At 47.7% G+C, this 15,579-nt stretch overlaps 1 protein-coding gene across 2 annotated transcripts in view; it reads right to left on the bottom strand.

The window, feature by feature from the left end:
* The window catches only part of LOC112262195 (peroxidasin), an 80,074-nt gene that overhangs the window by 27,106 nt on the left and 37,389 nt on the right, over positions 1-15,579 (bottom strand). For both annotated transcript variants that reach the window (XM_042330113.1, XM_042330114.1), the window contains 4 exons: positions 12,261-12,430; positions 3,238-3,355; positions 2,752-2,921; positions 577-849 (listed from right to left, as the gene is read on the bottom strand). In XM_042330113.1, the coding sequence (XP_042186047.1) occupies positions 577-849; positions 2,752-2,921; positions 3,238-3,355; positions 12,261-12,430 (731 nt within the window). The remainder of the gene's footprint in view (positions 1-576; positions 850-2,751; positions 2,922-3,237; positions 3,356-12,260; positions 12,431-15,579) is intronic.

The following is a 15,579-nucleotide window of genomic DNA, read 5'->3' as shown; positions in this document are numbered from 1 at the left end:
GGTAACAGGAACCGCAGGAGAGTTAGGCACAACAACAAGTTAAATCATGTTCTCTCAACAGTGTGTTGTATACATATGGGCAATTCTTAGCAGGTTGACATTTATTGTCATTAGTCTTGTCCTGGAGAAAGAACTGAGCGATTTCCCCTTAGATAGGTCCGCCGCAAAGTCAAAATTGTCTATATTGGAAAAATTTCTTAATTTAAGGTTAGGTTTAGGCATTATGGTTAGCAGTGTGGTTAAGGGTAGGTTAAGGTTAGGGTTAGGTTTAAAAGCAGATTTTATGACTTTGTGGCTGTGCTAGCTAGTGACCAGTCTGCAAAGCTGCCTCGAGAAGAAGATTCATGTCAAAAAACGCAACCCTGACAATTCTTAGCAGACACAAACATATGTACCATTAAAATACCATTTACACATATGGTTCTTCATTGAAAGCAAATTATACTGTGCAGCCTTGCTTAATATCTTGGTCCCTGTTTGTCCACTGTCCATGTAAAGTCAAGAAACTACAGAAGATTACAAACAAGATGTTTGCCACTGCCTCTCTCTAAATACTGTCTCTACAGTGCTATTCACCCTGCACAATAATGTGAGCGGTAGCGTGGATGGTGTCCAGGTTGTTGGAGGCGAAGCAGGTGTACTGCCCCTCGTCTGCCTGCACCACGTGCTGGATGAACAGCCCCCCAGACGGGGTGGTGTTGATACGGGCATCGGTAGGCAGGGGAGTGCGGTCCCCCTTGGTCCAGGAGACCCTGGGCTGGGGCTGGCCTGTAGCGCTACACTCCAGGGTGATACTCTCCCCCACCAACACCTCTGTATTCTGGGGCTGGATCACAAAACTGGGCCGTGCTGGGGGAGGAAGGTAGGGGATGAGATAGAGAAGGAGAGACAAAGGAAGATTGAGACAAAGTATCTAAGTGATAACATGGGTGGAAACTAAAGAAGCCTATTCTTTCCCACATAAAGCCTTGATTTGTTCCTGCCCACTTGATCTGAGCAGGATAAATATTGGGTCCTACACAGAACCATATCATCTGGCCCTACACAGAATCATATAATCTGGATCTACACACAGAACCATATCATCTGGCCCTACACAAAATCATATCATCTGGCCCTACACAGATTCATATTATCTGGCACTACACAGATTCATATCATCTGGCCCTACACATAACCATATCATCTGGCCCTACACATAATCATATCATCTGGCCCTACACAGAACCATATCATCTAGCCCGACACAGAGCCATATCATCTGGCCCTACACAGAACCATATCATCTAGCCCTACACATAATCATATAATCTGTCTCTACACAGAACCATATCATCTGGCCCTACACAGAATCATATCATCTGGCCCTACACAGATTCATATTATCTGGCCCTAAACAGAACCATATCATCTGTCCCTACACATAATGGTACAATCTGGCCCTACACAGAACAATATCATCTGGCCCTACACAGAACCATATCATCTGGCCCTACACAAAATCATATCATCTGGCCCTACACAGAACCAAATCATCTGGGCCTACACAGAACCATATAATCTGTCCCTACACAGAACCATATCATCTGGCCCTGAAACAGAACCATATAATCCAGCACTACATAGAACCATATCATCTGGCACTACACAGAACCATATCATCTGGCCCTACACAGAACCATATAATCTGGCCCTACACAGAATCATATCATCTGGCCCTACACAGAACCAAATCATATGGGCCTACACAGAACCATATAATCTGTCCCTACACAGAACCATGTCATCTGGCCCCGAAACAGAACCATATAATCCAGTTTTACACAGAACCATATAATCCAGTTTTACACAGAACCATATAATCCAGTTTTACACAGAACCATATCATCTGACCCTACACAGAACCATATCATCTGGCCCTGAAACAGAAACATATAATCCAGCGCTACGTAGAACCATATCATCTGGCACTACACAGAACCATATCATCTGGCCCTACACAGAACCATATAATCCGGCGCTACACAGAACCATATAATCCATCTGTACACAGAACCATATCACCTGACCCTACACTGAACCATATCATCTGGCACTACACAGAACCATATAATCTGTCCCTACACAGAACCATATCATCTGGCACTACACAGAACCATATAATTTGTCTCTACACAGAACCATATAATCTGGCCCTACACAGAACCATATTACCTGGCCCTGAAACAGAACCATATAATCTGTCTCTACACAAAACCATATCATCTGGCACTACCCAGAACCATATAATCTGTCCCTACACAGAACCATATCATCTGGCCCTGAAACAGAGCCATATAATCCAGTTTTACACAGAACCATATCATCTGTCCCTACACAGAACCATGTCATCTGGCACTACACAGAACCATATCATCTGGCCCTACACAGAACTATATAATCCGGCGCTACACAGAACCATGTAATCCATCTGTACACAGAACCATATCACCTGACCCTACACAGAAAAATATAGTCTGGCCCTACACAGAACCACAGCATCGGGCCAAGTGTGTAGGAAATAATGAGAGGGAGCAAGAGATCACAGATGTTAAGTACCTTGTTAACAGTACAAGAGCATAAGCGTAACATGTGCAGTAACCACTTCACTGTCATTGTAGAGAAAGATTTACATTATATAGCCCATAAACTATATATTCAAACCATGAAGATTTTTCAAACATGTATTACATAATATGAGGGACCACTCACAGGGGGCTCCGAAGTATCTGAGTGTGACCTGAGAGGTCTTGACCTCTCCAGCTACGTTCTTGGCCATGCACTGGTACACTCCCTGGTCCGTCTCCCGCGTGTCCTGGATCATCAGAGTACCGTCCTCCAGCAGGTTCAGACGAGAGTCATCATGCATGTTCAGGGCATTACTGTGGAAAAATACACATACATAAATAGCATTACATAATCGCATACACAGTATGTTTATATGTGGCAGCAGGTAGCCTAGCAGTTAAGAGTGTTGGAACAGTAACCGGACGGTTGCTGGTTCGAATCCCCGAGCGGACTAGTTGAAAAATCTGTCGATGTACCCTTGAGCAAGGCACTTAACCATACTTGCTCCTGTAAATCTCTCTGGATTAGAGCGTCTGCTAATTGACTCAATGGCTAAATGTTAACTGTAGGAAAAAGTAGTTAGGACACATTGTTTCAATGTTGATGTCACCATTGGAGAGTGGGCTTTACTTGTTCATAAGCCAGATGATCTGTGGTTTGGGGTTTCCCTCGGCCCTGCAGGTGAAGTACACCGTGTTCCCTGACGTCACGTCAACATCCTGGGGCTCTGACGTGATCCTGGGCAACTCTGCACAGGAGAGAGAGAGGAGGATGGGATAAAGACAGGTTTAAGAGAACACAATAAAGCAACCAGCCACATAAATACAGAAACATTTCCTTTCAGGACAAGAGTCATGTCTCTGTTAGTCTGATATAACTAGGCCATAGTAATGGTCTGTAGAGAGGACACTCTGATATAACTAGGCCATAGTAATGGTCTGTAGAGAGGACACTCTGATATAACTAGGCCATAGTAATGGTCTGTAGAGAGGACACTCTGATATAACTAGGCCAGAGTAATGGTCTGTAGAGAGGACACTCTGATATAACTAGGCCATAGTAATGGTCTGTAGAGAGGACACTCTGATATAACTAGGCCATAGTAATGGTCTGTAGAGAGGACACTCTGATATAACTAGGCCATAGTAATGGTCTGTAGAGAGGACACTCTGATATAACTAGGCCATAGTAATGGTCTGTAGAGAGGACACTCTGATATAACTAGGCCATAGTAATGGTCTGTAGAGAGGACACTCTGATATAACTAGGCCATAGTAATGGTCTGTAGAGAGGACACTCTGATATAACTAGGCCATAGTAATGGTCTGTAGAGAGGACACTCTGATATAACTAGGCCAGAGTAATGGTCTGTAGAGAGGACACTCTGATATAACTAGGCCATAGTAATGGTCTGTAGACAGGACACTCTGATATAACTAGGCCATAGTAATGGTCTGTAGAGAGGACACTCTGATATAACTAGGCCATAGTAATGGTCTGTAGAGAGGACACTCTGATATAACTAGGCCATAGTAATGGTCTGTAGAGAGGACACTCTGATATAACTAGGCCATAGTAATGGTCTGTAGAGAGGACACTCTGATATAACTAGGCCAGAGTAATGGTCTGTAGAGAGGACACTCTGATATAACTAGGCCAGAGTAATGGTCTGTAGAGAGGACACTCTGATATAACTAGGCCAGAGTAATGGTCTGTAGAGAGGACACTCTGATATAACTAGGCCAGAGTAATGGTCTGTAGAGAGGACACTCTGATATAACTAGGCCAGAGTAATGGTCTGTAGAGAAGACACTGATATAACTAGGCCAGAGTAATGGTCTGTAGACAGGACACTCTGATATAACTAGGCCAGAGTAATGGTCTGTAGAGAGGACACTCTGATATAACTAGGTCAGAGTAATGGTCTGTAGACAGGACACTCTGATATAACTAGGCCAGAGTAATGGTCTGTAGAGAAGACACTGATATAACTAGGCCAGAGTAATGGTCTGTAGAGAAGACACTGATATAACTAGGCCAGAGTAATGGTCTGTAGAGAAGACACTGATATAACTAGGCCAGAGTAATGGTCTGTAGAGAAGACACTGATATAACTAGGCCAGAGTAATGGTCTGTAGAGAAGACACTCTGATATAACTAGGCCAGAGCAATGGTCTGTAGAGAAGACACTGATATAACTAGGCCAGAGTAATGGTCTGTAGAGAAGACACTGATATACTGTAACTAAGACCAGAGTAATGGTCTGTAGAGAGGACACTGATATAACTAGGCCAGTGTAATGGTCTGTAGAGAAGCCTGGTGCGGGGATTTGGTGTGGGAGCCTGGTGAGGGGGCTTGTTGGGGGCCTGGTGGGGGGTTTGGTGGGGAGCCTGGTGAGGGGGTCTGTTGAGGGGGCCTGGTGAGGGGGCATGGTGGGGGCGTGGTGAGGGGGCCTGGTGAGGGGGCTTTGTGAGGGGGCCTGGTGAGGGGGCCTGGTGAGGGGGCCTGGTGAGGGGGTGGGAGGGGGCCTGAGGGGGTGAGGGGGGCGTGGCCTGGTGGGGGCATGGTGAGGGGGCGTGGTGAGGGGGCGTGGTGAGGCGGCTTGGTGAAGGGTCCTTTGTAGCTCAGTTGGTAGAGCATAGCGCCAGAGTAGTGAGTTCATTTCCGGGGACCACCCATACGTGGAATGTATGCACACATGACTGAAAGTTGCTTTGGATAAAAGCGTCTGCTAAATGGCATATATTATTTAAGCAATAAGGCATTGAGGAGGTGTGGTACAGTATATAGCCAATATACCACGACCAAGGACTGTTGTTGTGCACGACGCAACACAGAGTGCCTGGATACGGCCCTTAGCCGTGATATATTGGCCATATACCACAAACCTTAGAGGTGCCATATTGCTATTATAAACTGGTTATCAAAGTAATTAGAGCAGTAAAAATACATGTTTTGTCATACCTGGTTTGAACCTTGAATGCTGATTGGCTGGAAGCCATGGTATTTCAGACTGTAACAAAAAAATATGTTTTACTGTTCTAATTACATTAGTAACCAGTTTATAATAGCAATAAGGCACCTCTGAGGTTTGTGGTATATGGCCAATATACCACGGCTAAGGGTTGTATCCAGGCACTCTGCGTTGAATCATACTAAAGAACAACCAGGCCTGGTGAAGGGGCCTCTCTGGTTAGGAACAGGGATGGAAACAAGGGTGTGTCTGCACACACCTACACACACAAAATTACTCCTGTGAGGAAATAGTTAAACTGCTCCAGGAATAAGGCAGGCAGCGTCCCTGTGAGGAAATAGTTCAACTGCTCCAGGAATAAGGCAGGCAGCGTCCCTGTGAGGAAATAGTTCAACTGCTCCAGGAATAAGGCAGGCAGTGTCCCTGTGAGGAAATAGTTAAACTGCTCCAGGAATAAGGCAGGCAGTGATGAGGAAAAGTTCAACTGCTCCAGGAATAAGGCAGTGTCCCTGTGAGGAAATAGTTCAACTGCTCCAGGAATAAGGCAGGCAGTGTCCCTGTGAGGAAATAGTTAAACTGCTCCAGGAATAAGGCAGGCAGCGTCCCTGTGAGGAAATAGTTCAACTGCTCCAGGAATAAGGCAGGCAGTGTCCCTGTGAGGAAATAGTTCAACTGCTCCAGGAATAAGGCAGGCAGCATCCCTGTGAGGAAATAGTTCAACTGCTCCAGGAATAAGGCATGCAGCGTCCTTGTGAGGAAATAGTTCAACTGTTCCAGGAATAATGCAGGCAGTGTCCCTGTGAGGAAATAGTTCAACTGCTCCAGGAATAAGGCATGCAGCGTCCTTGTGAGGAAATAGTTCAACTGTTCCAGGAATAAGGCATGCAGTGTCCCTGTGAGTGCTGGAGCGTGGGGGTGGTGGTGGTGGTGGTGGTGAACTTCAGCCTGCTGCCTCCTGAGAGATTCTGACCTCTCTTGCAAACTGGCATTTTTAGGTGCACATACATAGTTCACTCCATCCATCCAACACACACACACACACACACACACACACACACGCATGCACACACACGCATGCAAACACACGCATGCAAACACACACACACACACACACACACACACACACACACACACACACACGCATGCACACACGCCCATTTGTCTACATGTGACGACGCATTTAATAGACAGCATAGAGTAAGCCCTCCAATCCAGCATCTCTCCGCTCTCTCCTAACGAACACATCATGCACATGGGACAGGCCAAGACATAAATCTGTCTGCTCTGGGCCTTCCAGGTCCTCCACCACCAACCAGCGTAGCAGGCCAACCAGCAGCTCCAACCAGCGTAGCAGGCCAACCAGCAGCTCCAACCAGCGTAGCAGGCCAACCAGCAGCTCCAACCAGCGTAGCAGGCCAACCAGCAGCTCCAACCAGCGTAGCAGGCCAACCAGCAGCTCCAACCAGCGTAGCAGGCCAACCAGCAGCTCCAACCAGCGTAGCAGGCCAACCAGCGTAGCAGGCCAACCCAGCTCCAACCAGCTAGCAGGCCAACCAGCGTCGCAGGCCAACCAGCAGCTCCAACCAGCGTCGCAGGCCAACCAGCAGCTCCAACCAGCGTAGCAGGCCAACCAGCAGCTCCAACCAGCGTAGCAGGCCAACCAGCAGCTCCAACCAGCGTAGCAGGCCAACCAGCAGCAGGCCAACCAGCAGCTCCAACCAGCCAGCCAACCAGCGTCGCAGGCCAACCAGCAGCTCCAACCAGCGTCGCAGGCCAACCAGCAGCTCCAACCAGCGTAGCAGGCTAACCAGCAGCTCCAACCAGCGTAGCAGGCCAACCAGCAGCTCCAACCAGCGTAGCAGGCCAATCAGCAGCTCCAACCAGCTAGCAGGTCAACCAGCGTAGCAGGCCAACCAGCAGCTCCAACCAGCGTAGCAGGCGCAGGCCAACCAGCAGCTCCAACCAGCGTCGCAGGCCAACCAGCAGCTCCAACCAGCGTAGCAGGCAACCAGCAGCTCCAACCAGCGTAGCAGGCCAACCAGCAGCTCCAACCAGCGTAGGAGGCCAACCAGCAGCTCCAACCAGCGTAGCAGGCCAACCAGCAGCTCCAACCAGCGTAGCAGGCCAACCAGCAGCTCCAACCAGCGTAGCAGGCCAACCAGCAGCTCCAACCAGCGTAGCAGGCCAACCAGCAGCTCCAACCAGCGTAGCAGGCCAACCAGCAGCTCCAACCAGCGTAGCAGGCCAACCAGCAGCTCCAACCAGCGTAGCAGGCCAACCAGCAGCTCCAACCAGCGTAGCAGGCCAACCAGCAGCTCCAACCAGTGTAGCAGGCCAACCAGCAGCTCCAACCAGTGTAGCAGGCCAACCAGCAGCTCCAACCAGCATAGCAGGCCAACCAGCAGCTCCAACCAGTGTAGCAGGCCAACCAGCAGCTCCAACCAGCATAGCAGGCCAACCAGCAGCTCCAACCAGGCCGATGGGAAGCAGTAACCTCAGATTGTGTCTTTCTCACCACCACTACTATACCACATAAGACCACATCAGCACTGGGCACTAATTACGCTGTTCGTTTTCCTTAACTCCAAACATGGCAACCCAGCCCTGGCTCCTGTCTCCTTCATAGGCCCAGGTCAGGGAAGGGACAGGAAAGAGAGTGGGTAGCCAGGCCAGCAGGGAGGTGGCACTTAACCACAGGCCCTGTTGTTGTGACAGCTGCTTGTTCCATTGTTTACAGCTGAGAGGAGCAGAGAGGGAAGAGAGGAAAGGGAGAGGTGGGAAGGGAGAGGAGGAATGAAGAGGGGAGAGGAGGGCAGAGAAGGAGAGCAGGGGAGAGGAGGAAAGGGAGAGAGGGAGAGGAGGAGGGTTTTATGGGGTTCATTATTTCATTCTGCCAGCCTCACCCATCCATCCCTCACACCATCCCTCACACGCCGTATATGATGAGGGAGCACGATTATTTATTTTATGAGCATGGCCTTATTTCTATTACAACATATTGGATGACTGTCATTCATATTCCATTCACCCAGTTCAATGTAAAATCAATAGGTTTAGGCTACTACATTTTCCCCTATACCCATCATGAGGTTGCTACAACCTAGCCTATGAATGAAAGTTTGCAACGTAGGTGCAAACTGGTTGGGAGAAAGTTTTGAGTTGACAGACAGGTCACACATGGACAGACAGTGACACATTCAAAACCGCCTTTACATTCTTGTCTGCATCTAGCTGCCCTAGGGTGTAATCATTAGTCCAACAGTTGCAAACAAGAGTTTCTATTGGACAAATTCAGGTATGTTTATCCCCTTTTTGTTACGTTTTCTTCCGTTTAAGAAACATTTTTCAACAGAATCGGTAAAATGAATACACCCCTGATCACACGCAAACAGCTCACTTTCATAGACACATACACTACCGTTTAAAAGTTTGGGGTCACTTAGAAATATCCTTGTTTTTTAAAGAAAAGCACATTTATTGTCCATTAAAATAACATTAAATTGATCAGAAATAGCCCCGTCAATGAGAATGGGGGCGTGCTCTGTACTCTTTTTCCTGTAGATCACAATCATTACCTGCTTAAAACATGATGCTATTTACAGACTCGGACAGGGAGAAGTTGAAAATGTCAGTGAAGATACTTGCTAGTTGGTCAGCGCATGCTCGCAGTACACGTCCTGGTAATCCGTCTGGCACTGCAGCCTTGTGAATGTTGACCTGTCTAATGGTCTTACTCATATTGGCTGCGGAGAGCGCGATCACACAGTCTTCCGGTACAGCTGATGCTCTCATGCATGTTTCAGTGTTATTTGCCTCGAAGCGAGCATTGAAGTAGTTTAGCTCGTCCGGTAGTCGCGTGTCACTGGGCAGCTCTCGGCTGTGCTTCCCTTTGTAGTCTGTAATGGTTTGCGGGCCCTGCCACAATCGAAGAGCGTCAGAGCCGGTGTAGTATGACTCGATCTTAGTCCTGTATTGACGCTTTGCCTGTTTGATGGTTCGTCGGAGGGCATTGCGGTATTTCTTATAAGCTTCCGGGTTAGAGACCCGCTCTTTGAAAACAGCAGCTCTACCCTTTAGCTCAGTGCAGATGCTGCCTGTAGTCCATGGCTTCTCGATGGGGTATATACGTACAGTCACTGTGGGGATGACGTCATCAATGCACTTATTGATGAAGCCAATGACAGATATGGTGTACTCCTCAATGCCATTGGAGGAATCCCGGAACATATTCCAGTCTGTGCTATTAAGCAGTCCCTAGCATCTGCTTCATCTGACCACTTTTTTATTGATCTAGTCACTGGTGCTTCCTGCTTTAAGTTTTGCGTGTAAGCAGGCAGCAGGAGGATGGAATTATGGTCAGATTTGCCAAATGGAGGGTGAGGGAGAGCTTTGTATTCATATCTGTGTGTGGAGTATAGGTGGTCCAGAATTATTTTCCTGTTGCTGATAGAAATTTGGTAAAACTGATTTATGTTTCCCTGCATTAAAGTCCCCGGCTACTAGGAGCGCCGCCTCTGGGTGAGTGTTTTCTTATTCCGTTTATGGCAGAATACAGCTCATTCAATGCTGTCTTAGTGCCAGCCTCTGACTGTGGTGGTATGTAAACAGCTACAAAGAATATAGATGAAAACTCTCTCGGTAGGTAATGTGGTCTGCAGCTTATCATGAGATACTCTACCTCAGGCGAGCAATAGCTCGAGACTTCCTTAAATATAGTACACCAGCTGTTGTTTACAAAATTACATTGACCGCCGCCCCTTGTCTTACCAGACGCCGCTGTTCTATCCTGCCGGTACATTGTATAACCAGCCAGCTGTATGTTGATATTGTCGTCTTCAGCCAAGACTCTGTGGCTTTTGTGCACCAGGGCCTCCAACTCCTCTTTCTATTCTGGTTAGCGCCAGTTTGTACTGTTTTGTGAAGGGAGTAGTACACAGCGTTGTACGAGATCGTCAGTTTCTTGGCAATTTCTCGCATGGAATAGCCTTGATTCCTCAGAACAAGAATAGACTGACGAGTTTCATAAGAAAGGTCTTTGTTTCTGAGCCTGTAAGCCTGTAACCCACAAATGCTGATGCTCCAGATACTCAATTATTCTACAATAATCATTTACAACATTAACAATGTCTACACTGTATTTCTGCTCAATATGATGTAATTTTAATGAACAAAAGATGTACTTTTCTTTCAAAAACAAGAACTTTTCTAAGTGACCACAAACTTTTGAACAGTAGTGTATAAACAGCTTGTTATATTCCTCACATCTATGAGCTCTCCTCCGCTCACCTTTTCCTTTCGCTTGTAGACTTCAATACACAACACATTAGCTATCTGTGACCATGCAAAAAAAACAGCCTAGATCATTGTCACCATATTAGCTAAAGTAACATCATCAACTATTATTTACCCTTATTTTTCCAGTTAAGTTGTCTGAGAACACATTCTAATTTACAGCAACAACCTGGGGAATAGTTACAGGGGAGATGAGGGGGATGAAGGAGCCAATTGTAAGCTGGGGATGATTAGGTGGCCCTGATGGTATGAAGGTCAGATTGGGATTTTAGCCAGGACACTAGGGTTAACACCCATACTCTTACAATAAGTGCCATGGGATCTTGAGTGACCACAGAGAGTCAGCACACCTGTTTATCATCCAATAGACAGCACCCTACCCAGGGCAATGTCCTCAATCACTGCCCTGGGAGATTGTGTAAGACCAGCAGAAAGAGTGCCTCCTACTGGCCCTACAACCCCACTTCCAGCAGCATCTGGTCTCCCATCCAGGAACTGACCAGTACCAACGTTGCTTAGCTTCAGAAGAAAGCCAGCAGTGGGATCCAGGAGGCAGGCTGCTGGGTTCTGGTGCTCAGAGCAGTGGCATGCTACAGAGCAGTGGCATGCTGCAGAGCAGTGGCATGCTACCCAGCCCAGGACCTCATCTGCTGGGGCCGTGGTGAAACAACAGCTGGCTGGAGAACACAGACCATCCCCAGTATAGACAATGCAGACAGGAGACAGACAGACAGACAGACAGACAGACAGACAGACAGACAGACAGACAGACAGACAGACAGACAGACAGACAGACAGACAGACAGACAGACAGACAGACAGACAGACAGACAGACAGACAGACAGACAGACAGACAGCAGGGACCCACATGGAGAAATCCCCTGTCAACAGCTAAAGGGACAAGTAAGGCTTTATGTGGCTAGTGAGTTGGGGTTTCAGTGAAGTGAAAAGAAGGGATCGGTGTGTTTACACGGACCTCGGAGTGTGAGCCACTGTTTTTGCCACAGTTAAAATATTCTGCACAGCTGGCTAAGTGAGCGCAGGTTGACGTTTATTGTCATGAATCTGACCCTAGAGGCAGAACAGATTTCTGATAGATAGGTCCGCTGCAAAAAATGGGCTTTTTGGTCTTAATTTAAGGTTAAGTTCAGGCATTAGGGTTAGCAGTGGAGTTAAGGTTAGGGTTAAGGTTAAGCTTAAAATCAGATTGATGTGACTTTGTGGCTGTGGCAGCTGGTAACCACTCTGCAGAGCTGCCTCCAAAACAAGATTCATGACAATAAATGCCAACCTACTAAGTGAGCATGAGTGTGTGCGTGCATGTGCGTTGTGTGCGTAATGTGTGTGTGTGTGTAAGCACAGGCGCCTGTGTGTGTGTGTCCTCACCACAGTTGAGCTCCTCAGCGGTGAGTGTGGCCACAGATCGTCCCTGCAGCCGTCTGGGGTAGTCACAGGTGGCAGCAGCCTGGGCGTTGCCTGACTCAGCATACTGCTTCAACAGGTCAGCCAGCCACAGCAGCTCACAGTCACAGTTCAGAGTGTTAGAGTCCAGACGCCTGCACACAGAGCGAGAGCGAGAGTGAGGATGAGAGAGAAATAGAGAGACCGTGAGAGGAAGAGAGAGGAGAGAGACAAATAGAGAGAGAGTGAGCGAGAGCATGAGAGAGAGCATGAGAGAGAGAGAGAGAGAGAGAGAGAGAAAGAAAGAAAGAAAGAAAGAAAGAAAGAAAGAAAGAAAGAAAGAAAGAAAGAAAGAAAGAAAGAAAGAAAGAAAGAAAGAAAGAAAGAAAGAAAGAAAGAAAGAAAGAAAGAAAGAAGGAAAGAAAGAAAGAGTGAGGGGAAGAGAGAGAACGTGAGAAAGTGACAGAGAGAGAGAGGGGTGGGAGTGAGGGGAAGAGAGAGAGAACGTGAGAGAGAGAGCGACAGAGAGAGTGAGAGTGAGGGGAAGAGAGAGAGAGTGACAGAGAGAGAGAGAGAGAAAGAAAGAGAGAATGTTTGTGAGAAAGTGAGAGTGAGGGGAAGAGAGAGAGAATGAGAGAGAGAGAGAGAGAGAGAGCGACAGAGAGAGAGAGAGGGGTGGGAGTGAGGGGAAGAGAGAGAGAAGGTGAGAGAGAGAGAGCGACAGAGAGAGAGAGAGGGGTGGGAGTGAGGGGAAGAGAGAGAGAACGTGAGAGAGAGCGAGCGACAGAGAGAGAGCAACAGCAGAGAGAAGCAAGCGACAGAGAGAGAGCAACAGAGAGAGAGAGAGGGGTGGGAGTGAGGGAAAGAGAGAGAGAAGGTGAGAGAGAGAGAGCAAGCAACAGAGAGAGAGAGAGGGGTGGGAGTGAGGGGAAGAGAGAGAGAACGTGAGAGAGAGCGAGCGACAGAGAGAGAGCAACAGAGAGAGAGAGCGACAGAGAGAGAGAGGGGGTGGGAGTGAGGGGAAGAGAGAGAGAGAGAAGGTGAGAGAGAGAGAGCAACAGAGAGAGAGAGAGGGGTGGGAGTGAGGGGAAGAGAGAGATAAGGTGAGAGAGAGAGAGCAACAGAGAGAGAGAGGGGTGGGAGTGAGGGGAAGAGAGAGAGAACGTGAGAGAGAGAGAGTGACAGAGAGAGGGGGGGTGGGATAGATTACAGTAGTACAGACCATCTCATGCCTGTTTATAATAGTGCTCTAAATATAGCATTTTAGCTGTTTTTAATGACCTGTTTGTCAGTTGTCAATGTCTGTGAATCCTGCACCTGCACAAAGCTGTGAGATTGTATACATTATACTCATCCTCAGTATAACTCAACCTCTCATAAATACAGTATATTCTGTACTGTACAGTAGACAACAATGTAATATCAAACACCAATACAGGACTTCTAACTGTACATCATACAATACAGATCACACTACTAGCAGTCCTGTTTTATTATAGTTGCATGGTTAAATAGTATGGGTAAACATTTTGACTGGTGTCAGTAATGGGCTGAGTCTGTCTGGAGTCAGTACTGGGCTGAATCAGTCTGGAGTCAGTAGTGGACTGAGTCTGTCTGGAGTCAGTAGTGGACTGAATTAGTCTGGAGTCAGTAGTGGACTGAGTCTGTCTGGAGTCAGTAGTGAGCTGAATTAGTCTGGAGTCTATCTGTAGTCTGAGTCTGTCTGGAGTCAGTAGTGGGCTGAGTCTGTCTGGAGTCTGAGTCTGTCTGGAGTCAGTAGTGGGCTGAGTCTGTCTGGAGTCTGAGTCTGTCTGGCGTCATTAAGGCTGAGTCTGTCTGGAGTCAGTAGTGGGCTGAGTCTGTCTGGAGTCTGAGTCTGTCTGGAGTCAGTAGTCTGGCTGAGTCAGTAGAAGTCTGAGTCTGTCTGGAGTCAGTAGTGGGCTGAGTCTGTCTGGAGTCTGAGTCTGTCTGGAGTCAGTAGTGGGCTGAGTCTGTCTGGAGTCTGTCTGGAGTCAGTAGTGGGCTGAGTCTGTCTGGAGTCAGTAGAAGGCTGAGTCTGTCTGGAGTCAGTAGAAGGCTGAGTCTGTCTGGAGTCAGTAGTGGGCTGAGTCTGTCTGGAGTCAGTAGTGGGCTGAGTCTGTCTGGAGTCAGTAGAAGGCTGAGTCTGTCTGGAGTCAGTAGAAGGCTGAGTCTGTCTGGAGTCAGTAGAAGGCTGAGTCTGTCTGGAGTCAGTAGTGGGCTGAGTCTGTCTGGAGTCAGTAGTGGGCTGTGTCTGTCTGGAGTCAGTAGTGGGCTGTGTCTGTCTGGAGTCAGTAGAAGGCTGAGTCTGTCTGGAGTCAGTAGTGGGCTGTGTCTGTCTGGAAGGTAGAGTAAATCCTTTCTGACTGCTCACCAGTGTGGACTGAGACTGGCAAAACACGCACACATGCACACACACAGCTATGCCACACAGCTATGCCACACAGCTAGGCTCAGCTCAGTCCAAACACTGACTCAGCATGGCCTTTTTGGGAGAACTCCTCTCCTGCTGTGGGAAACTGTCTGTCTGCTCCAGAGTACAGATTGGCTGGCACTTCATTTTCTATTTATCCTTTCTTCTACTGGTCTCTTCAGGTTTCAGGGAGATTTGTACATTCCAGGAGACAGTAATATCCTCATTTAATCTGATCCCACTCTGAACATCATCCAAATCTGAGTGCTGTAATAATCAGAGGGAAATATTGTTTTTGAATCCCATTCCTCCCACGTTGCCAGTTGTCTTATCTGTCTACTGTACGTCTCAAACACAGCATACTGGTTCTGGGTTCAACACATCTTGGAAGTATTTTTCAGAGTAAGATGTTGAAAAGGGGAAGAACGTAATAGGGGAAGGTAAAACTCTGATCCTAATGTACTGCCTGTCCGCTGATCCTAATGTACTGCCTGTCCGCTGATCCTAATGTACTGCCTGTCCGCTGATCCTAATGAACTGCCTGTCCGCTGATCCTAATGAACTGCCTGTCCGCTGATCCTAATGTACTGCCTGTCCACTGATCCTAATGTACTGCCTGTCCACTGATCCTAATGTACTGCCTGTCCACTGATCCTAATGTACTGCCTGTCCGCTGATCCTAATGTACTGCCTGTCCGCTGATCCTAATGTACTGCCTGTCCGCTGATCCTAATGTACTGCCTGTCCACTGATCCTAATGTACTGCCTGTCCGCTGATCCTAATAAACTGCCTGTCCACTGATCCTAATGTACTGCCTGTCCGCTGATCCTAATGTACTGCCTGTCCGCTGATCCTAATGTACTGCCTGTCCG

Source organism: Oncorhynchus tshawytscha, linkage group LG11, assembly GCF_018296145.1.
Source record: "Oncorhynchus tshawytscha isolate Ot180627B linkage group LG11, Otsh_v2.0, whole genome shotgun sequence".
Taxonomy (NCBI): domain Eukaryota; kingdom Metazoa; phylum Chordata; class Actinopteri; order Salmoniformes; family Salmonidae; genus Oncorhynchus; species Oncorhynchus tshawytscha.
Note: the sequence above shows the minus strand (reverse complement) of the source record. Positions and strands in the feature narration are given on the sequence as shown.